The following is a 24,377-nucleotide window of genomic DNA, read 5'->3' on the forward strand; positions in this document are numbered from 1 at the left end:
CAAACAAATATCCAAGAAAACAGAATTGGTAGAGTAGAGCAAACAAAGACGACTTCCCCCAAGTTAGTATAATGAATATCCTCAGAGAGATACAAGATGATATGTCATTTATAAAGCAATGATGGGCTACATGAAAAAATTAGCTATCTTAAAAATTATAAATGTAATTATTTTAAAATCAGTAGATGAGCTGAGTAGCTCAAAACGGGACTGTATTTGGAGGTAGGGTACTTAAAGAGGTAATTAAGTTAACATGAAATCATATGGGTTGGGCCTAATCCAATATGACTGGTGTCCTTGTAAGAAGAGGAAATGCAAATTAGTTCCATGTAAGATTGAGCTAAGAAATTCTCCTTGAATAAACATACAAGGACAAAGAAATTCTAACTTCTAATGAGAGTTTCAGCAAGAGGAAACAGATTAAATAGAGGGAGGGATTAATGAGAGAAATAATAAAAGGAAATTTCCTAAAGCTAAGAAAAGTGAGTTTTCAAGTTGAACTCATCCACTAAATTTCAAGCAAAATAAAATTTAAAAGGCCCTAATACAGAAAATTGTCATAAAATTCAGAGAAGATCCTAAAAGTTTCTATAGGAAACAAGTCAATAAAGGAACATGAATATGACTGGCACCAGAACTGTCATGTACGTTACTAAAAATAATTGAAGAATTTTTTCAAAGGTCTGACTGAAAATTATTTTGAATAGAGATTCCCAAATTCAACCAAACTAGCATTCAAGTGAAAGCAAAATGAAGACTATGAGGGGCAGAATTGTGTCCCTCCAAAATTCATATGTTGAAGTCCTAACTCCCTGTAGCTCAGAACGGGACTGTATTTGGAGGTAGGGTTCTTAAAGAGGTAATTAAGTTAAAACGAAATCATATGGGTGGGTCCTAATCCAATATGACTGGTGTCCTTCTAAGAAGAGGAAATTATGACACAGATACACAAGGCAGACCACGTGCAGATACAGGGAGAAAACAGCCTTCTACATTCAGAAGAAACCAACCCTGCCAACACCTTGGTCTTGAACTTCCAGACTCTGGAATTGTGTGAAAATAAGTTTCTGTTGTTTAAACCAGCCTGTCTATGGCATTTGTTACATTATGTTATGATTCGGTAAGTTTACGGCAGACTCTCTCAGTGAATTCATCGAGAATGATTTACCTCACACACACACGCACACATGCACACACACAGAATTAAAAATGTAAGATACAAAAAGTAAATAATAGTAATTGGGAGGCTGAGGCTGTTGGATCACCTGAGGTCAGGAGTTCAAGATCAGCCTGGCCAACATGGTGAAACCCCATTTCTACTAAAAATACAAAAATTAGCCAGGCATGGTGGTGGGTGCCTGTAACTCCAGCTACTTGGGAGGCCGAGGCAGGAGAATCACTTGAACCCCAGAGGCAGAGGTTGCAGTGAGCTGAGATCATGCCACTGCACTCCAGCCTGGGTGACAAGAGTGAAACTCCATCTCAAAAAACAAAACCAAATGAACAAACAAACAAGAAAACAGTAATTGAGTGAAGAAAGCACTAAAGTTTATCATTCGGTTTAAGTAAGTACTAATCCATAATGAACAAAACTAATTTCAATCCAAAACTAAACTACACATCATGTTGTGGGCAGGTGTGTAAAGGCAAGTTCAGAGTGTGCAAAGAGGGCAAGGCATGATGGTGAAAGTGCACCATTCATCTCAAGCAAGGAAGCTCCTTTTATTTTTTAATGCTTAATTATAACTTTATTTTTTCCTTTTTTCTTCTAAAAAAATAAAACGGGATATGTATGCAGAGTGTGCAGGTTTGTTACATAGGTATACATATGCCATGGTGGTTTCTGCACCTATTGATCCATCCTCTAAGTTCCCGCCCCTCACCCATCCCCCACCCGACAACAGGCCCTGAAGTGTGATGTTCCCCTCTCTGTGTCCATGTGTTCTCATTATTCAACTCCCACTTATGAGTGGAAGTGCCTCTTTTATCTGCTTTATATACTGATGTTCCTCTTAAGATTGTCTACAGAAAAACGTTTTCTAATGCAAACACTCACACAAAAAAATTTAAAACTACTATTGGTTGGCCAGGTACAGTGGCTCAAGCCTGTAATCTCAGCACGTTGAGAGGCCGAGGTGGGCAGATCACTTGAGCCCAAAGTTCGAGACCAGCCTGGGCAAAATGGTGAAACCACATCCCTACAAAAAAATTACCCAGGAGTGCTGGTGTGTGCCTATAGTCCCAACTACTCAGGAGGCTGAGACGGGAGGATTGCTTGAGCCCAGGATGTGGAGGCTGCAGTGAGCTGTGATCATGCCACTGCACTCTAGCTTAGGTGGCAGAACGAGATCCTTTCTCGAAACAAAGAAACAAACAAACAAAAACCACTATCCTAGACGATTTCTAAAGTCCTTTGTAGCTTTAACTTTCTAAGATCCTCATGATAGCCTCATCTCTACGATGAAGATGCCATGCAGTGAAAACACAGACCGAGGATATCTCATAGGAGGCTATACCACGGCCGTCTTTGTGAAATTGCCACAACCTTCTTGACAGTGAAATATTCTGTCATTCAACCAATTGCTTTGTGAGCAGGTAACCGAAGGGTGAATATCAGGTGTGAGGGCTGGATCAAAAACCTCCCAGTTGGGTTCTACATGCACCTTACCTCAATATCCGGGTCAACATGAGTGGAAGGTGCTCGATGCCTCAGTTTCCTCATCTATAACATGAAGAATTGGTCTTCACATCTCTGAACTTCTTGTCAGCTTTTCAGTGCTATAATTTATATCAGTCCCGGTGCTTGATCAAATCTAAACTGTGTGAATTCCAGGCAAAGAGAAATTAGACCTCCAAAGAAAATATGGGTCTACAAAGACATGTCAAGACGTTATAAATATAATGTGATGATGATAAATATGCACTGCTGTATCAAATTCTTAAACAGAAAAAGATAATAACAAAGTAACTCAAAACATTTTAGAAAAAACTTCGTTTCCTGGGATAGATGGAGCGACAGGTTCCAAGTGATGTGCCAACCTTTTTTTCCCCAAGCTTCTTTGAAGAGATTATCTAAGTATCGTTTCAGACACCCATCACCCTTATTTTTAGCTCTGAGTTCTCTTCACGAGTGTGGTGACCTGTGGCTCTGAGTTCCAGAGGCTCCCAGATATGGCACATGACTCACTTGGAGGTACCTTGCATTGATTTCCAGGAAGGTCAGTGAGGTGGGGGCCTGGAGAAATGATTTTCAGTGTTAAACCCCTAGCTCTTGTTCCTGTTCCAACCACTTGATCAGAAATGACACACTTCATAAATTGATCCCTTGGTGCCATAAGCAATTGGCAGTGAAAATAGAACCCAAGTGATATGGTTCTCCAAGAGGCTCACAGCTGGCTGGGGGGTTGGGGGAGACAAAACTCAGGGCTTTGGTCACAGGCTATTTTCAGCCTCTGATAGCAGTTGTGTTACTCACGTCTCATTCACCCTCTCCCTCGGCCTCCCTCCTGCCCTTCCCCCAGCAGGCCAAGGCTGGTGACAGCCTTCATATATTTAAAGAGAACAAGAGCCCCTCAGACTCAGTTGAGCTGAACGGAAACCACACAGGCAGGTGAGTGGAGCAAGGTAGACATTCGGGCTGGAGGTGGGTTGGTTCTGTGGTTGGTTTGGACTGCAAAGGGTCCTATAGAGTAAGGGCACATCTTACGCCTCAAGCGCCAGCACCCTCTCTCGTTCTGTACAAAGAGATTCAAGCTGTGCTTGACTCTGGTGTGGACCTAGCAGGTATTAAAAAATTCCTGCAAGGATGGTTAGTATTTGGGGGTCTTAAGAGACCTCACAGGCAGGTAAATGAGTAAGGGATTATTCTCATTATAAAATTACTTATGTGGTGGAATTACGTTTCCTGTCGTTGTTGTTGAAACACCTGGAAAGCGGGAGGAAATAATGCAAAGTCTGCTGACCTTCTAGTCCTACAACCACCACATAATTCGTGGATGACAGACTTTGAGAAGGTTCCTGCCCTCAGGGGCTTGGTCTCCTCTTCTGCGAGGATCAATGTAAATTGGCAACATTTTTCCTAAGTGTAAAGTACCGCACAGATACAAAGCGATTAGCGATTGTACTAGATGCAATATATCAGACAGCTTTCCCATGCTCAAATTAGCCGGAATCGTGTTATTCAAAAGGTCATGGTGAATGACTGAGATTTTGGCCTTGTTGATTTTAAATCAATTTTTGTATCCCAAAGATGTTCAGCAACAAATTTGCTTTTAATCATTTGAAATTAATCAAAACTGGACCCCAAAAAGACATTGCTATGTTAAAATATATTAAAAGCTCTATTAAATGGCAGGGATAGTTCAGCCAGTGGTGAGGATTCCCACTGTTTCCTCTAGGTTTTAGTCAAGGACTTTTTAAAATATCCCAGTGAATGACAGACATAGGTGTGATTGAGAATAAGAAGTGGTATTAAGCAATGGTCTGAGTGGAAATGCTGCTGAAAGATCCAAGCTACTGCCTCTAATTTCTGCCCTGTTCCTTAGCCAAGGTGGTGACTCCTCCAAGAAGGAGGACTTGAGTTACTGGTCTGAGGAACCTTGTCTCTGCTGTACAATTCAATGTAATTTAATAAGCGTGTATGGATCATCTCCTATGTCACGGCTGGAGGGAGGTAGAGGCAGCTCTATGCAGGGAAGGGTGAACATAAACAGCAAGAAGAGTGGAGAATTGGGGATGGCCTGTGTCTTCAGTTTATATCTGGGATTGAATCTTAATGCTGGGTACATCCAATTCGTCACAATGCATGTAGAACTGCTTTACGACCCAGAAAATGTGAGGGTGTCTTCTGACTTGGCTTTGGTCCCTTTCTGAACAACTCGGTTGTTTGTGGTCGGTGGCAATGAGCCCAGGCTATTGGGCAGGAGGTAGCTGAGTCCCTGGGGTTCAGGCAGACAGGTGCTCTGCAGCCCAGACACATAAGTCATCCATCAGAGAGAAGAGACACGGGGCAGGGGGCAAGGAAGAGAGGGAGGGAAGGAGAGAAGGAGGGAAGGAAAGAGAGAAGGAGGGAGGGAGGAAGGGAGGAAGAGAGGAGGGAAGGAAGAGGGAGCCGCAGCAGCATTCAGCCGGCAAATAGCCAAAATCCCCTTGGAGGCAGTGGAGACAGAATCTTGATAGAATACAAACTCAGAAATCCTGGGAACTTCAAGAAGAAAATAAAGATAATTGGCGATAGAGCCAGTTCAAATTATAGCTCTGAATATCACTTAACTTCTCTGAGTTTCCATTTTCTGAACAATAAAATTAAGGGTAGGCTATCTCTATCAAAGGAATGTGTAAGAATTGAATGAGATAAAGTACAGGAAAGTACTTTTGTAAAGTTTAATATAACCGTACAATTATGTGAGGCCGTTGAGAAAAGGCATACAGCCAAACCCAGTGGGTTTGGGGAGGGTTTCCTGCTAAGTACAAGCGTGCTGATAAAAGTCCAGAGGTCAGAGTGGGTAAGAAGCTGACCAGGAGTTAGAAGATAATTAATTTGTTTTACAAGAGGGAAGACCCAGAGCTAGGAATATAATACACAGGAAATATAAGTCCCGAGGCAGGCAGACTTCCAGTTACAAGTGTGCTGTTCAGATATCTGTGAATAAATACTGTATAGAGGGTTGGGCTTCATGGTCAAAGAGAAATGTGATGCCTGCAAATGTGAAAAACTGCAGTTATTCATCCCAGTGAAGAATGGCAGGAAGGGAGACAGTAATGATCTTGAAGGGCATGGAGGATGGAGCCTTTTCTGAGCTTTACGGTGGGAAAGGGTTGATCATGAGCTGATGGTTGTTTCTGGTCCTGGGCAGGTGTGGAACAAGTACTGCCTTATTTAGGGGTCACAAAAAGTTCTGCAAAACTCATTTTTCAGAGGAAGAAACTAAAGTTCAAGAAAGCGTAGGAATTGCCCAGCATCACATGGCTGAGAAAGCGGCAGAGCCAGGAGGTAAACTGGGATATGATGTGATCTTTAAAAATAAATTGTGGAGGTCAAAATAGGACAAAGAGTGAATTTTGGGGAGTAAAAGTTGGCCACACTTCAGATATGATTTCAGAAAAGGTGTAAGATGCCCATGTTCTACAGCCTTCATTTAATGTGTGTCTACCATGTCTGAGTTTAAAAGGAGGTGACAACCAACAGTCGGATTTATTTCCATGCTGGCAATGAGCAACCTGTGCTTCCTGGGCTCTGTGAAAGGGCCTCTGGCTGGAGGACATCATATATCTGGGTTCAGAAGCTCAGGAGGAAGCAGCCACTGACCTTGAATGTCCCACACCGAGAACTGAAGGGCATGAGCTCCCCCGGGCCACAGGGCTTCTGGCTGGGCATGCTGCCTCCAACCCAATCCAACCATGCAACGGGGCCAGCCGACTCTCACCCCGACCTGGGCACACCTGTCCCGGGTCATGGCACACTCCAAAGGCTGGAAAACAAACCTGATTCACAGTCTGAACCAGAAGGGCCATGGAGAACAAGCAGGGAGTGAGTTGTTTATTCTAAAATAACGGACTTGAAAACTGGAGATAGAGTAATAACAACAGTAACAGTCATGATGCAAGTAACTGCAATTATTCAGTTCCTGCTAGGTATTAAGTAATTCTATATAGTGTCTCAGCCATTATTATCTTCTTTAACCTGAAAACAACCTTCCCAGACAAGCTTTCTCATATTGTCTTTACATGAGAACATGTGTTGAGGACACTGGGTCAGAGAATTTGACCAACTTGCCCAACATTCAACAGTTAGTGTTTCTGAATTTAAGCTTGGTTCTTCCAAAGCCCATGCTTTTTCACTATGGCTATGTCATCTTTCTTACCTAAATTAAGAGTGAATAAAGGAGAGGGTTTGAGAGGGCACCCCACTGGGCAGATTTTCTGCAAGGTGAGGTTTCAATCACTTTTCAGATCCTTAAATCTGTCTCAGAGCTTGAAGGACCCTTGAAGGGGCTTTACTGTATAGCAGCCACTTGGATGTCCATCCCCACCTGCGCTGAAAATCGATAGCACGGGAGAACTCTCCAGTTCCAAGGAAGCCCTTTCCATGTTGAACAACCGTAACTCAGAAAGTCATTGATTTCAGTGAATGAATTCACTTTCCCTGTTAGTCCCACTCTTGAGTATCCTCCGTGTCCCATGGAGAGACAATGGATCCGTCACATCTCAATTCCCATCAACTGGGAAGTATGGGTAGTGGAGGTGCTGACTTTTGTCTTCTCTCCAATGTTATAAACAGGAGCATGAGATACAGAACCAGCTTAACTGGGGGTTGCATGGCAGCTCTTCCAGTTACTAGCTATGTGATCTTGGAAAAGCTACTTAAGCTCTCTGTTCAGTTCTCTTATCCACAAAAATGGAAATAAAATTTGCTCTGGGCAGCTGTTGTAAGTATTAAAAAATAACATACTTAAAGCAACTGACAAATAGTAAATGACAAATAGTAACTAATATTAATGTAAGAACACAGCTTTGGAGTCAGAGAAACGTAAGTTCCAATCTACTCATGTGACACATATGAGTCCCAAGAACTTGGACTAATGTAATTTCCCAAAGCCTCCATTTCCTCAACTGTAAAGTAAATGTTATAATAGTACCTACCTTGAAGGCTGTTGTGAAGATTAAACGATACCCAAGGGCAGTGCTCCAGGCATGTTAGATTCAATAACACAGTTAGAAATGACTATTAATATTACTTACATTCCATATATGTGTTCCTATGATCCAAAATCTTTGCTTCAGCCAGTGTAGACAATTTAACTCACTGCATGAAATCAAGCATCTAGTAGGATGACCAACTGAGCCAGCACTGAGCTGAAAATGGTGGCATTGTGGCACTGTGGCTTGAGGTCTCTGCCCAAAGTCATGGCCTAAAGTTCCCTTCTGGGTGCTTATTTTATGTACCCACCACTTTTGCCCTAACTCATCATTGTTCAGTTTTACAGTTGGTAGTGAAAGAAGAGAGAGAGAGAGAGAGAAAGACAGAGAGAGAAAGAAAGGAAGAGAGAAAGAAAGAAAGAAAGAAAGAGAGAGAGAGAAAGAAAGAAAGAAAGAAAGAAGAAAGAAAGAAAGAAAGAAAGAAAGAAAGAAAGAAAGAAAGAGAGAGAGAGAGAGAGAGAGAGAGAGAGAGAGAGAGAGAGAGAGAAAGAAAGAAGAAAGAAAGAAAGAAAGAAGAGAGGGAGGGACGGAGGGAGGGAAGAAGGGGGGAGGAAGGGAGAAATAGTTGGATTAGGAATAATGTGCCCAAGATACACAGTTCAGTTATTCTTTTGAAATTTCAGATTGATAAATGACAACTTAAGGTTGTGGCAGAACCTAATTGACTCTTACATTTTATACTACGCTACAATTTACAGAATGATTTGACAGTACTTGAACTGTCCTCCCAGCAATAGTGAAATAAAAAGGACTAATGCCCCCATTCTAGCGTGGACACTGAAGTTCAGAGAGATTGAATGGTTTTTCCCAGATCACACAGCTTCGAAGAGGCAAAATGGAATTAGAACTCCAGCCTCTGGCACCTGATCCAGTGCTTCTCCCACTGCCCCACTGAAGCACATTCCTGGTAAAATCTCTCGTATGGTGTTGGTTAAACCTTAGTTTAAAAGTGGGCACAAGGTAGTCTCTCACTGGGATCTGAGTATCCAAATCTGGAGTCCAGCCTCTTCCAAGTTGATGTCACAGGGCTGTCCATTCTATCTCATCCTTGCAAATTCCAGACTGTCCCCCATTTCAATCTTGACCCACAATTTGTCGGTGACAACATAGTCATCTCAGGGACTGGCCCGGAGAGTCGTGCCAGGTGGCGTGATGGAGATTGTGACCCAGGTGACAAACAGGGCTGAGTGACGGGCAAGCCTATAATTGGTATCCCACCTTCAATGACCCTTGCCAGTACCAGGCAACGCTGGTAAACAAATGGCCCATCCCTTGGTACCTGGCCAGGGTAAACTCACATTCTGGGACTGTCTAGGGCAGTGTTGGGACGCAAGAATTCCAAAGCAATGTGGGAAGCTGAAAAGGTTATGTTCATAAGCCAGGACCTAAACTGGGATTTCAGATCGCAGCGCCTTAATTAGCACATCGGTGCCATTTGAGTAACCTAAAGCGAAGTGGGCAAAAATGACTTCTCAATACTGCTTTAAATTCCATCATATGCCCATGACCTTCACAATGGTCCTGTCCAGGAGATACTATTATCAACATTTTTTACCTGAGTTCAAGGTTGAGATTAGAATCCATGTCTCTGGAATGACTTTTTTTTTTTTTTAGACAGAGTCTCATTCTGTCACCAGGCTGGAGTGCAGTGGCACAATCTCGGCTCACTGCAACTTCCACCTCCTGGGTTCAAGTGATTCTCCTGCCTCAGCCTCCCGAGTAGCTGGGACTACAGGTGCGTGTCACCACGCCCAGCTGATTTTTGTATTTTTAGTAGAGATGGGGTTTCACCATGTTGGCCAGGATGTTCTCGATCTCTTGACCTTGTGATCCACCCGCCTCGGCCTCCCAAAGTCCTGGAATTACAGACGAGCCACCGTGCCTGGCCTGGATTCAGGATGCTTTAAAATATCCTCTGCTTTTTGATCTGTGAGACATCTTCTGTTTAGCCTCCATGGTTACATTCCCGTCTTCAGAAATGGAACTAAGCATCATTATTAGAATACTTACAGATTTCTATTTTAAATTTCAAGTCCTGATGATACATGTATGTCAGATATTTATCATCACTTAAAAACAACCAGTGCTAGGATACATTAGTTTGTGAAGGAGGTATTATCTGTAATCTTATTCTCATTTTGAAAAGTATGCCAAGGCAATGAATACACACACACATGCGTGCGCGCGCCCAGATATATATGTATTTTTATCCCCCAAGAGGTATCTCTGTCTCCTATTAACTTGCAAGACATGCCAATGAAATCTCCACTGCAAATCTGAAATGAGAAATTTGACCTAAGGTTGTTTTCATTGAAAATTTCTATATCATTAATTTTACAAGTGTCACTGCCATATTCCTGGAGGAAATTTATTACATTTCTCCTCTATTTTACATCACGCTGAAACTCAGGATCAAAATGAACATGAGCAAAATTATGTGAGTCTATTCTTTTCTAGAAAATGTATCATTTTTAATGAGAGAAGAATGGATTGTATAAAAAGAAGTTGGCTAAGAAAAATATCCCTAAATGCTTACTTTTGAAATACATCTTGGTTATAAATGAGAGGGTCCGGCAATCTTAAAAATCTATTCCAGCCCTGAAAGTCTATAGTTTAAATGGAGTCCAAAATAAACAAATCTGGGCTCTTTTAGAGGCTATTTAGACCTCTATGCTTTTCTGCTTGCTCTTTTTTCTGCATGATTTCGTTAGCATTATTCCTTCCCACTTTTCTGTATCTGGTGAACTCCTATTCACCCTTCAAAAACCCATTTGAATGTGATCTCTTCTGTGACCCTCCAACAGTTCACTGCCTTCATCCCCAGTCTAAATGTGGGGAGCCACTCCCTCATTTGAGTTTCCATAGCATGTCTCATAAGACTCTTCGCTGGTACACAGCATTCTGAATCTTGTCTATTTTTCACACACAACATGGGCTTCTCAATACCAGGGGTCACAAATTACTCATTTTTATAAGTTTTCCCCCTTTTGTCACTGAGTACCTAGTGCAGTGCTTGACACATGATAGGCACGTAGTAAATGCAGGGTGAATGAATGAATGAACGAATGAACGTGAGTTTTAATTCTAAACCTTTCAACTCAAAATCCATTACCCTTTATAGTTTCCTAAACCACCTGAACTATAGAAATAGAAAAACTACATGCTTCCATTTTTAAAGAAATTCTTATTTATTTTAGAGGCAGGACCTCACTCTGTCACTTAGGCTGAAGTAGAGTGGTGTGATCATAGCTCGCTGAAGCCTGGAACTCCTGAGCTCAAGCAATTCTCCTGCCTCAACCTCCTGAGTAGCTAGGATTGAGTATAGGACCATGCCACCACACCAGGGTAATTTTTTGGGGGGGTAGAGACAGGGGCCTCACTATGTTGCCCAGGCTGGTCTCAAACTCCTGGGCTAGTGATCCTCCTGCCTTGGCCTCCCAAAGTCCTGGGATTATAAGCCTGAGCCACCATGCCCAGCACAATGTTTCCTTTTTTAAATTTCTTTTCTAAAATTTTACCGAATTAGCAGAAGATCCTACTTCTGTGAGAGGAAGGATAGGATGTTCCTGGCTAACCTCACAGTTTTTCTAAGCAGGAAAAGATCTTTGGGGGAATATTTAGACAGAAACATTCCTTCTAGACCTAGTATCAGGTTCAGCAGTCTGTTTGCTATTTACTTTCTGTTTCTTAGCAAAAAACTGCCTTTGTTATGAGACTGTGAGACACAATCCGGACCAGTTGACCCAGGAGGGCTTAGTGTTAATCGCCAACTATTATAAGAAGGTGACTGGCTTCCCAGAAGGGAAAGTGAAGGTCAGAAGCAGCCACTCAGAATGGCTGGATAGTGCTCCGTGTCTTGACACACCAGGCTTCTTAGAAACCAGAAGATTCCAGTGAAAATTCAGCTCACCTGGGCAGCTGAATTTCAGAAATTTCATTTAACATCAATGACTTATTTTAGTTCTGCTTTGAGGAAACTGAAAACTTGGATTCATACTAAAAACATATGCAGATAAGGACAATTATTATTACTATTTTATTTATTTATTTTTTGAGATGGAGTCGTCACTCTGTTGCCCAGGCTGGAGTGCAGTGGCACAATCTCGGCTCCCTGCAACCTCCACCTCCTGGGTTCAAGCGATTCTCTTGCCTCAGCCTCTCAAGCAGCTGGGATTACAGGTGCACACCAGCACACCTGGCTAAAAATTTTTGTTCAGGCTGGGCACGGTGGCTCACGCCTGTAATTCCAGCACTTTGGAAGGCTGAGGCGGGTGGATTACTTGAGGTCATGAGTTTGAGACCAGCCTGGCCAACATGGCGAAACCCCATCTCTACTAAAAATACAGAGGACAATTATTTTTTTAAACAGTTTTCTTTAGTTAATATCTCTTCAATGTAATTCTGTGGTGCGGAGACAATGACAGTCCTGGGGCTGTGGCTATCAGCAGCTCCTTATAGCTGAATGTCTCCAAGAATGCAAGAGGACATGTCAGCACCATGGTCTTGCTCCTGTTGAGCACTGTGAACTCTGTGGGACCTTTCTGCACATCATGTCATTTGATTTTCTAAAGGACACTGAAGCAGCAAGGAAAGGAATAACTGTATAGGTGAGAAAACAGGTATAAAGTTAAGCTATATAGTTCATCCTGATATGCTCAGCAGGTGGAGGGTAGCCCTGAAAGCAGAAAGCAGGTTTCCAACTACTGACCTAGTGTAGTGCCAATATATCTTATAGCCTGGGCAAATTATATTCTTTTTTTTTTTTTTTTTTTTGAGACAGAATTTCACTCTTGTTGTCCAGGCTGGAGTGCAATGTGCCATCTTGGCTGAGTGCAACCTCCGCCTCCCAGGTTCAAGCAATTCTCCTGCCTCAGCCTCCCGAGTAGCTGGGATTACAGGCATGCACCACCACGCCTGGCTAATTTTGTATTTTTAGTAGAGACGGGGTTTCTCCATGTTGAGGCTGGTCTCAAACTCCTGACCTTAGGTGATCCACCTGCCTTGGCCTCCCAAAGTGCTGGGATTATAGGCGTGAGGCACTGCGAGCCTAGGCGATTATATTCTTAAAAAGGAATGTACGGATATGAGGAATAACTCTGAATAGGAGGTTTTATATATTATTAATATACTTTTCTCTCAGCCAGATAAGCTAAGAATTTGCTACCCAAAATGTAGTCCACTGCCAGCAGCATGAATATTACCTGGAGTCTGTTAGAAATGCAGAATTTCCTGCCTCTCCCCAGATCTACCAAACCAGAATCTGCATTTAGCAAGGTCTAAGGTGATTTGAAAAGCTCTTAGCTAGACAAGAAAATACCATCTTCATAGATGATTCCCAGTTCTGATGGGATAATTTTTTAAACTTGAGATGAAAAAAAAACAGCATTTGTACATACTTTTATGTGCATGAAATCAGCCTATTCATTCCTTCCAAGAGCCTTGTGAAATACATAGGAATAGATGTTATTGAAATTTAACAGGAGAAAAAATTGGGTTCCCAAGTACTAAAGTGATTACCCAAAGCCATTTAAGTGTCTGAGCTTATTTAATGACTAGGGCACAGTAGCTGTTTGCTAAATGAATGAATAAATGAAACACTAAAAAAAAAAATTGGGCTGGATCCTGGTCTTCAGACCTCTGCACCATTAGAGACTGGCTCACTCCTGGGGCCACGTCAATGTAGAGTATTTGCTTTATGTCCCCTTAGACTTGACCTTGACCAGATAGTCTTCAAGATGCCAAACTGGGGCGGAGGCGCAAAATGTGGAGCCTGTGAAAAGACCGTCTACCATGCAGAAGAAATCCAGTGCAATGGAAGGAGTTTCCACAAGACGTGTTTCCACTGCAGTGAGTTGGGTGGACACCCTGGGGGCCCCTCAGCATCCGGACAGCATCACAAAGTTCACATTGAATCACAAACACTGTATGTCAGTAGTTCTCACAGTGTGGTCCCGGGACCAGCAGCATCAGCATCACCTTGGAACTGGTTAGAAATTTAACTCTTGGGCCCCACCAAGAAAAGATGGTGCTCTCCTGAACACCTTTGCTTTGACTACTTGCCCAGCTCAGAGGCCATTCATTCTCCTGTAGCTCAAAGTCAGAGCAAACTAGCCTGTCACTGCTCTCTGTAGGGAAAACTTTGACCCCATGGCGACATTGACAACATGTGACTTGGCAGAGAAAGGAAGTCAGCACTTATCTGGAGCCAGGATGGATTTGGCTGTCTATGTTGCCCCTTCTGGTCAGCTGTGACTGAAGCCAGCTGTGACTGGTCTTGCCTGAGAGAGAACCTATGTCAGGCAGGGGGGCAACACATGCCAACTCTGTATGTAAGAGTCAGAGAGGGAAGCATTTCAGGGCCTGGGCACCAGTAACTACATGAAAGGAATCCTGACCATTACCCGCTAGACAACTGACTCACAAATGTCAAAAATGGGGAGAATCTTGAGACCTTGTGGTCCTCTGGGAGCCTGGCCCTGCCTGACTCATGTGTCTTTGGACAAGTCATTTCTCACATCTAAGCCCAGGTCATGTGCATCTGCAGTAGAGCCTTATACATGCATCTCTACCTTTAGACTCCATGTCCAGTGCTCTTTGACATGACTGCATTCTACACTGTTTCCTGGCACCTAGTCCTGTTTGGGAGAAAATTGGCCTTGGTTTTGAAATGGCCACTTACCTTCTCTGCTGCCCTCCAGGAGGTCTGGCTTAAGGGCTAGCTCTGCTGGATATTTGGCAAGCCCCCTCCCCAACTAGTCCCCACTGCCACACCAGCACCCCCAAGCTTCAGCCCGGTAGCTGCAAGGCATCCATGCAATTGAAAAGAACTCCAAGGGCTGGACTCCATCTGTTGGAGCTTTTGTCCAAAGAGAGGTAGCATTCTTTAAAAAATAGGATTAGGAATATTAGAAAGAATACTAGAATTAGAGTAAAAGGGACTCAGGTTTGAGTCTGGGATCTGCCACGTACTCACTGAGATTTTGGGCAGGTCATTTCACCATGGTGAGCCTCAATTTCTCCATTTATAAAGCAAAGATGATTATACCTACTGCACAGGTTGTTACAAGGAGAAAACTGGGGGGTCTTGATCTAGAAATCCAGCCTTCTAGGCCTGTATTCTCCTTTGATCAACTTTGGTAACTGAGTGGGAACAGGAAATTGTAGGGAAGCTTTCAATAGTAGGGGGTGTCTTGTCTTTCTCAGGTAGCAGGAAGATGCCTTGTTCAAAGGAGTCATAGTAGAAGAGATTTGAGCACTTTTTTAGTACATCCCTTTTAACCCTTTGATATTTCCTGAGAACTCGTTGATGGGATAAGGATTTGAGCAGCATACATTTCAGGAATGATGGATAGAAGAGCCCCAGAGAGGAGCACACTTTTCTATTTTATTACCACAAGATAATCGCCTGTCTGCAGGCAACTCTGTAGCTGCTGGAAATGGTGTTCAGAGACGCAGGGTCTACCTTACATTGTGCCCAGGACAGTGTTCCCCTGACTTCTAGATAAATCTTCACAATTACATCTCTAGACTAATTATGAAATCTAGAAAGGGAGTTTGCTGTCCAAAAGAAATAACTATAGTGCAAGCAACATATGTAAATTTAAATGTTCTAGGAACCATAGTTTAAAAATAGTACAAATAAACAGACGCAATTAAGCTTAAAACATTTTAATTAACTCAATATATCCAAAACATTATACTTTCAATGTATACTTCAATATACAAATGATCAGTGGGATATTTTACATGATTTTTGCATTTGTACTAAGTGTTTGAAATCTGATGTGCATTTTGTGCTTATAGCACAGCATGTGGCTGTGGCCACAGCATTGGATAGCACAGTTCTCCTTTGTCTGTTCACAAAAGCTCATCAGAAGCCAGGGAGTGGCTACAGAATTGGCCAGGGCACGATAGGGTATAGGCAGTCTTGGAGTGATGGGAATGAGCACTGGACTAGGAGTCAAAAGAGCTGAGGTAAGCTGTGGCTGTGCAACTTACTATTGTATAATTGTGAACAACTCACTGATTTACACTGACACATGCATTCATTCATTCATTCATTCATGTACTCAATAAATGTTTACAGAGGACTAACTCTGGCCCAGACCTTGTGCTAAATTCTGGGAATATTAAGACAAAACAGGTTTGCCCTCAAGGAACTCAGAGTCTAGACCATCAGCAAATATGTAAGCAGTTGTGGAGGTTGGTAACTGACAGTAACAAGAAGGGTAGAGACAAGTATATACCTTCTATGTCTCAATATAAGACATTCTCCCCCAAATTAATCTTCATAAAAAAAGATATGCCTTGTGTTTAAAGCCTTATAAAGTCTCTCCTGCTATAAGACATTCTTCCAATTATTTTATTTACTGATTTAAACTTTTTTTGGTACAGATTTTTTTAACACTTACAATGTTGACAGAAGAGTCTAATAAAGTACCAGAATAAACTCCCTTGCCCCACACTCATCAGCCCCTGGCTAATCCTACCTCATCTACAACCTTATCTTCTTCCTCCACTCCCATATTCAATTACTTTTTTTTTTTTTTAAAGAAAATATCATTTGAAGAAGGGATATTAGCCTGAAATAACCTCATTCAATGCTGGATTGCTTATAGGGATCATTTGATGGAACTGTTTTTTTTTTTTTTTAAAGGCAAATACATTTAATGTTGCATATTATTATTCCTGGGATATTATCTCACTATTATAAGCACTGAGCATCACTATAAACAACCTTTAAGAATCATTGTTGCAAAGCAATATAGCAAGTCGTTACATGGTGGAAATCTTGTATCTTTTAAAAAATCTGCCCTAATGCTATGCTAATAGGTCCTTTTTGTTGAGATGCAATTTCTAGGTGACAACTTCTACTCAGGTATAAAACAGGGCTGCCTCTTAAAATGTACGGACAGAAGTGAAGGTGAGCTGCTCAGAAAAGCTGGGCCAGCTGCCCCCAGAAATGATTCTGGTGGTGAGGGAGATGCTGATGTTGAAAATGCAAAGACAGAACTGAAGACAATTATTCCCCAAATTTATGTGAGATTAGAAAAAAGTAACCTTTCCAAATCAATATGTTGTTGATTTATATTACTAAATTAAAATTATAAGTAGATATTTGACATTTTTATTTATATTTTTAAAAGTTTCTTTTTAAATTTGCAAAATAAATCTTTCTATAAATCCTCTCTTTGGAAAAATGAGGGCGTGATTGCCTTATATTTGAGGATACTTTACATTAGATAACATACAGTAACCGGGAGCTTGAGCCAATAGAAGCCTAAGGAGTTAATAAGGCAAGTCTACCCCCTTCCCCACCTGCTCTGCTTCCAGAATTTGACTAAAATTAGCCTCAATGGCAATTGTCTGCTTGAATATCACAGCGTCCTTCAAAGGCCATGGTAAGTATAGAAAATGCTCAATCCCGATTCTTTTATAATTAAGAAAAAAATAAGTTTCTCTCCTACCTTAACCCACCCACTGCCAACACATGTGCACGCACACACACACACACTTCCCTGATGTCATTTAGGAAGGTTCAGGGATGCATTCCTTAGCAGGTCTGACACTATATATCTCGTTCTAATGCTAGCTTCCACCCTTTTCCAGCTGGGAACCATTGAACCCAATTTCGTCATCTGTGAGATTGGGACTGTCTTGGAGTGTACAACTCAGGACAGATGATCCGGTCGGAATCAACATTGTATTCCTGGCTCAGGGGCCCCTCGTGCTGGGTCTGTGGCCCCGAGCATGGCATTGGGAGTGTAAGAAGGGGAGAAGGATTTCAACTCCAATCCCATGACCCTTCCTTTTCCTGGCAGTGGCCTGCAGGAAGGCTCTTGACAGCACGACAGTCGCGGCTCATGAGTCAGAGATCTACTGTAAAGTGTGCTATGGGCGTAGATATGGCCCCAAAGGGATCGGGTATGGACAAGGCGCTGGCTGTCTCAGCACGGACACGGGCGAGCATCTCGGCCTGCAGTTCCAACAGTGAGTTACTGCCCTGCTCCCCCTTGCCTGTTAAAGTCTCCAATTATCAGGACAGTTCATTTCGTTCCCATAGCAACGTTTTCTGGAAGTGGGAGAATGGACCCTATTGTTGACTTGCCAACAATAGGAATACTCAGTCTGACCAGTTCAAACAATGTGTCATCTCTCCAAAGATTCTCTTTAAATTATCTGCCTTTCTAAAGGGCAATTACTTTTACACCATGGCTCTTGGTTTGCATGTCAAGAGAAAACCCAGGATGTACAGATGTTCCATTGTTTGACCTTTGCAAAACTGCATGGAGTCTCCTTTCTTCCCCTTTGAGAGTTTCCGTGTAAATCACATAAATATGGCAGGGAAGCAATGGCCATTCTTTGTGTGCCTGTCATGAAAAGATTTCTTCCCTTGGATTGTAAGATGACAAACATCCACATGGCAGGGGGAGTGTGTCTGCAGGGATGGGCTGTGCCTCAGAGTAAACAATCAATCATGATTGGTTCCCTGGCTGCCTGTTGCCAATACAGTGCTAGAGTTCCCACCACATTATCCTAGGGAAGCTGGGGCATCACTCTGGTCACCTCCATCCACCAGTCTGGTCCCCTGGGTCCACTTTCTTGATAATCACACTGACCTCCAGCCCAGAATTGAGGAAATTTTGATGGCCACTGGTCTGACAATACTGTCTGGCCAGCTGACCTCAAGGCTCAGCTCTGCACTGGGATTGACCAGAAAGGCCCAGCCCAACCAAGGAAGTGTCCCATGGAGGGCCTCCCCCAGAGAGCACTTAGGCCATCTGAGGAATCAGCTGATCCCTTCAAAAAAGAGTAAGCCACAGGAGAGCCTGGAAAAGTGGAGAGATGTGTGATTAGTCATCTTAGAGAGAAGACTTCTTTTGTTAATTTTTCTTATTACTCAATCTCAAATGGAGACTCTTGTTAAGGAAGAAAATATGATACCAACTGCATTCTCTGTCTCGCCTTAACTGAAGTTCACTTTTCAACATTAGGGCTTCCTAGTGATGCTGCGCAAAGAGTAGCAAGGTCTGAAGACCTAGGATTTCCTGCTAGTTCCATCAGTCATGAGCTGCCTGGCCTTGGGCAGTCACCCTCTGATCCTCACTCTCCTCCAACCAACCCTGCCTACTTTATAGGGTTGTGGTACAGCTCAATTGATATAATATACAAGCAAACACCAAAAGATACAAACACATGAGAGGCTATTATTATGCCTCTATTTTGGACATTGTTCTTCTGGGACAGGTGACCCCTGGAGGCAGGACGACAGCCTCGCTTGTGATAAGGAATGCATCAGCTCATGAACTGTGGTTCATCAAGAACTGATTAGCACCCACTGTCAAGATCCTGTCTTACTCTGTAATTTTCACAACTCTCTTTAGAAAGGAAGCAAATGGCCTTGCAAATGGTCCAGAAAAAACATAAGCATAGTAGTAATAACAACACAACAACAACAATAACACAAGCTAACATAACTAGAACATTTGCTAAGTGCTTTACAACAAAAAGGAAAGCTCTAAGCTCTAAACCCATTTTAGCTAACTTTTTTTTTTTTTTTTTTTTTTGAGACGGAGTCTCACTCTGTCACCCAGGCTGGAGCGCAGTGGCGCGATCTTGGCTCACTGCAAGCTCCACCTGCCAGATTCACGCCATTCTCCTGCCCCAGCCCCGCGAGTAGCTGGGACTACAGGCGCCCACCACCACGCCCAGCTAACTTTTCGTGTTTTTAGTAGAGATGGGGTTTCAACATGTTAGCCAGGATGGTCTCAATCTCCTGACCTCGTGATCTGCCCCCCTTGGCCTCCCAAAGTGCTGGGATTACAGGCATGAGCCACCACGCCCGGCCTTAGCTAACATTTATTAGCCCTTACTACATGCCAGGCCGGCACTGTTCGAAGTGCTTTATGCATGTCACCTCATTTAACCATCTCAACAACACTGTGAGGAAGACACCACAATTATCCCCATTTTCCAGATGAGGAGTCCAAGGCACAGAGAAGTGAGGTCGCTTACTCCAGGCCACACAGCTCTTGTACTGTTTGCCAAGGGAAATCTACATGACATTGGTCTATTTCCAACAGGTCCCCAAAGCCGGCACGCTCAGCTACCACCAGCAACCCTTCCAAGTTCACTGCGAAGTTTGGAGAGTCCGAGAAGTGCCCTCGATGTGGCAAGTCAGTCTATGCTGCTGAGAAGGTTATGGGAGGTGGCAAGGTAAGAGCTTCTGTACGAGCCAGACAGAATTTGCTCATCTCCACCAGGCCATTCAGAAGGAATGAGAGAAAACTTGGGAACTGCAAGCAGCTGTCATTCTCTCTCTAGCTTCCATAACCACTTTACAAACCACTCATCCTCAGCCACTTTCCCTGGCTGGGGCTGTCTGTCATCTCGCATTGCCCCTTGAAAGCTGGAACTGGTACAGTTTGATGCAGCAAGCATTATTCTACTAGATGGAAGGCACCCAGCTGAAAGTTCTGGGATACAAAGCAAAAGTCCCCCTACCCTCCAGTGTCAATAATCCCTGCAAAAGATGTCAGCCCCAGACCCACCCACCACTGCCTAACTCAACCTGTTGCTGCCATCACAACCAATGGATATAGCAGATGCCTCACAGCAGTGAGAAGCATCCTCACTTACAAACCTCCTGGCTCTCAGGAAAGTCATCAGATGTCTGAGACACTCATGCATACGTGCTCTGCAAGTTCCAGTTTCAGGCTCAAAGCCTGGGTACTCACCAAAGGAGTCAGACCCAAGGAAAGAGAAAAATTCTGTTGATACCACATGGTGGGAGGAAGGGCCGTGGAGAGTATCTAACTTCAAACACAAGGGGAGGCTCCACCCTAAGACTGGCCATTTGAAGACATAGGAGAAGCCCTGGGCTGTACCTGATAGACATGCAGATGTGCAGGAGGATGGAGATCTAGAACATCTAAATTATGCAACTCTGCCATCAGAATTACACAGAGGAATTAAACCAGAGAGTTAAAACAAGGTTGAATTCCCTGGACAATTGCCTGATGTATTTTTTTCCTTCTTTAACTTTATATCCAACATAAACATCACTGAGTGCCCCCGCCCAAGTCCTTCTCTGACCAGTTCCGTTCCTTGGATCTTTTTGGCCTGAGGAAGCCCTTTTCTGTTTAGTCTATTCTGAAGGAAAACATATGCAAATCACCATGACAAATCCATTTACAGGCTTCTGAGAAGTGCTGGCTAAGGCCACAGCAACGCATTTTCTCCAAACCCCTGGAGAAATCATGGGGGCCCATTAGGTAAGCAAATGGTTAAGATGTGTCACTCCTCTGGATGCTGCTAGTCAGGGACTTGAAATGGAAACAGAATGTGTTGCCTACCTCACTAAATATGCAACTTTTCTGTGCCCCTCAGCCTTGGCATAAGACCTGTTTCCGCTGTGCCATCTGTGGGAAGAGTCTGGAGTCCACAAATGTCACTGACAAAGATGGGGAACTTTATTGCAAAGGTGAGTGATTCTGGAGACTTTCTTGAAATATGTTTTCCCTAAAAGGGCCTTTGGGAGGGGAAATTATTTCACACCTGGAGGTCTTCCTGTGTCTTTCAGGAGGTATGGCTGCTCAGCCTGGGCAGCATTGGGTTCTCAGGATGGGGAGCAAAACCATCTAGGGGGAGGGAATCTCCCACCTGACCCAGCTCTGGTCCTCTCCAGTGGAGCACCTGGCAGAGACCAGATGCTTTCAGACGCTCAGTGGTTGGCGAAGTTAGGCACCTGGGGGAGTGAGGAAGAGGAGGAAACAGTGCCCTGCTTCTGGTCTTGGAAGAGGCCTCAGGCCAGGACAACTAACACCACACCCCCTTCCAAAAATTGAAACACCATCTTTCTGTTCACCTGAGTGGCAGAAGGGGGTGACTGGAGGAGGGTGAACTCAGTTTGGCCTCCCTGGAGTTTATCACGACATATCTATCTCCCTCCTGCCTAACCCCATTAATAGTTCTGTTGTTGATGTTGCACATTACTGAGTGATCATAGGGACAGATCTGGTTTTCCTCCTGGTCCTTGCGGCTCTGCCCCTCGCTGTCTCCATAATCTGTTGGTCTTGTGGAGAAACAGGAGAGGCTTAGCTCCTTCTTGACACTATCAAAGGAAGGGATGCACTAGGGCCAAGGCAAGGTGTCCTCCACCCCTGAGCCTAGGCCTATTCGTTGCTTAGTGGAGTTTCACCACTTAATGATGGTGTCTCAAGAATCTCCAAAGGAGTATGTTGGAATGAAGTAAGAGGAGCAGTGGAAAGGGCGTTAAGAGGGAAGACTTTATAAGTCAAAACTGTAGATTGCTGTATTAGTCTGTTCTCATGCTGCTAATAAAGACATACCCAAGACTGGGCAATTTATAAAGAAAAAGAGATTTAATGGACTCACAGTTCCACATGGCTGGGGAGGCCTCACAATCATGGCAGAAGTCAAAGGAGGAGCAAAGTCACATCTTGTATAGCAGCAGGCAAGAGAGTAAGTGCAGGAGAACTGCCCTTTATAAAACCATCAGATCTCGTGAGACTTACTATTATGAGAACAACACGCCCCCATGATTCAATTATCTCCCACTAGGTCCCTCCCACAACATGTGGAGATTATGGGAGCTACAATTCAACATGAGATTTGGGTGGGGACACAGCCAAACCATATCAGCTGCCAACGCTTTTCCTGTGATGACACAGGATGGGAACTAGCCCACTATCTGACAGATGGTTGCCGTCTCCTGGCAGTAGAAGACATAGGGGGTCCTCAGCCTTCATTGCTCATAATACCCTAAAATATTGCTGAAGTCAGTAGTGAAATGAACATGTAAATGAATAATTGCATTTCAAAGTGAAAAAAAAGAAGCTATAGTGGAGAAACATTCACAATGCAGTCACCTAAAAAGAGGAAAGGAACCAGCTTGGGGTAATAGAGAAAGCTTCTCACAGGACTTGCTTCCTCTTCCTCTGAGGCTTGATGGGTGCATGTGGGTTTGGGAGGGAGCATTCCAGGAAGAGGGATCATTGATTACAAAGACACTTAAGCTGGGACATCATGGTTCATTCCAGGAACTGTAAGTGGTTCTGTGTGCCTGGAATGTAGGAAGGGAGGCAGAGGTGGGAGGCAACAGGGGATGAGGCTGGGCAGGCAATCCAGAGGTTGCTGACTCAAATGAGAAAATATCTGCAAACACATTTAGTAAAGTGGCAAGAAGTGTAAACAATTTTTATTAACAGATCTAAGATAAGTATTGTTCAATTTATTTTAAAAAGTTAACTCATGCATACATCTTTTTTTATTATTATTTTTATTTTTGAGACGGAGTCTTGCTCTGTCATCCAGGCTGGAGTGCAGTGGTGAGATCTTGGCTCACTGCAACTTCAGCCTCCCGTGCTCAACCGATTCTCCTGCCTCAGCCTCCCCAGTAGCTGGGATCACAAGTACACGCCACCATGCCCAGCTAATTTTCTGTATTTTTAGTAGAGACAGGATTTCTGTATGTTGGTCAGGCTGGTCTCAAATTCCTGACCTCAGGTGATCTGCCTGCCTCGGCCTCCCAAAGAGCTGGGATTACAGGTGTGAGCCACCCCGCCCAGCCAACTTATGCATAAATCTATCAAAAGGATGTCTCTAATACTTAAAGGACTGTGCCCAGACAGAAGATCCTGAAAAAAATGGCACTAACCAATGCATTGTCTCTTCCTTTATCCTCTTCTCATTCACAGTTTGCTATGCCAAAAATTTTGGCCCCACGGGTATTGGGTTTGGAGGCCTTACACACCAAGTGGAAAAGAAAGAATGAAGAGGTGCACCATTTCTCAGATTTTTTGCGAGCCTAAAACACTTGCCCAGTAATCCTGCACAGATGGATGCCTTTCCCCAAATAGCCTCTCCTTTGTAGTTGTACATTATTGGTTTCTCCTCAGAAGTGATCACGGCCTTCACTGAATGTTAGAAGAGGCCTTTGGAAGAAAATTATGTAAAGTTTAATCTATAACAAATGCTTTATTATTTATACTGCATGGAATGGGAGAGGCAATAAATAAATGTTTTAGTGCTATCTTGTATGGCTTTGGATATTTTATTTGAGATAGAAATTTTCAAAAAACATAAAGCTAGTTCAAAAAACGAGCTGCAGAGAATGTAATAAATTTGAATGTCAACTGAGAAAGGAGTGAGAAGGAAGAAACAATGGGCAAAGGAAAGCAGTCTTTCAGAATCTGTCAGCCAAGTGTCTTTCTAGTTACTGCTAATGGAGAAGAAAACGGGGGGTCTGGGAGAAAATAGAGAACATGATAGCCAAATCTAAAAGGAAAATCAAAACTAATAAAATTGCTGAAGAGTTGATCCTTTTGTCCTGTCGTGGGCTTTGCAATGTTACACATCTCGGGAAAACTCAGAAATGACAACAAAGCATGGCACTTGCCTTTGTATTATAAATGACATGAGGATGATTTGCTTTTATTCTAGGACAATTCCCTGGGGTTTAGTAATTTTCTTAAGACTTCTACGTCAAATTGCCAGCCTCGCAAATGAAATGCAGCCAATTAGAAATGTCTTTCTCTGCCTCTTCAGCAAGTTTCAGCAGCTCAAGCACTTCTTGGGCTTCTGCTTTTAACAACCACAGCACTTCTCCCAGCACTGTGCAATTCAGAATTATTTGGAATACAAGAAAGCAAGTGAAA

General features: G+C 43.2%; 1 protein-coding gene across 1 annotated transcript; it reads left to right on the plus strand.

The window, feature by feature from the left end:
• Positions 1 to 3,461: 3,461 nt before the first annotated feature.
• On the plus strand, positions 3,462 to 23,759 carry CSRP3 (cysteine and glycine rich protein 3). The gene is made up of 6 exons (XM_033205019.1): positions 3,462 to 3,610; positions 13,406 to 13,545; positions 17,520 to 17,688; positions 19,782 to 19,914; positions 21,088 to 21,181; positions 23,418 to 23,759. Exons 2-6 carry the CDS (start codon positions 13,434 to 13,436, stop codon positions 23,492 to 23,494), a joined length of 585 nt encoding a protein of 194 aa, XP_033060910.1. The 5' UTR covers positions 3,462 to 3,610; positions 13,406 to 13,433; the 3' UTR covers positions 23,495 to 23,759.
• Positions 23,760 to 24,377: the final 618 nt, after the last annotated feature.

This window comes from Trachypithecus francoisi, unplaced genomic scaffold (assembly GCF_009764315.1).
Source record: "Trachypithecus francoisi isolate TF-2019V2 unplaced genomic scaffold, Tfra_2.0 Lachesis_group8, whole genome shotgun sequence".
Lineage (NCBI taxonomy): Eukaryota > Metazoa > Chordata > Mammalia > Primates > Cercopithecidae > Trachypithecus > Trachypithecus francoisi.

What these genes read in the sequence shown, in the direction of transcription:
- CSRP3 (XM_033205019.1), top strand. Translation starts at nt 13,434, where the DNA reads ATGCCAAACTGGGGCGGAGGCGCAAAATGTGGAGCCTGTGAAAAGACC. An exon ending in CAAGACGTGTTTCCACTGCA is followed by an intron (nt 13,546 to 17,519) that starts GTGAGTTGGGTG and finishes TTTTCCTGGCAG; the next exon opens with TGGCCTGCAGGAAGGCTCTT. An exon ending in AGGTTATGGGAGGTGGCAAG is followed by an intron (nt 19,915 to 21,087) that starts GTAAGAGCTTCT and finishes TGTGCCCCTCAG; the next exon opens with CCTTGGCATAAGACCTGTTT.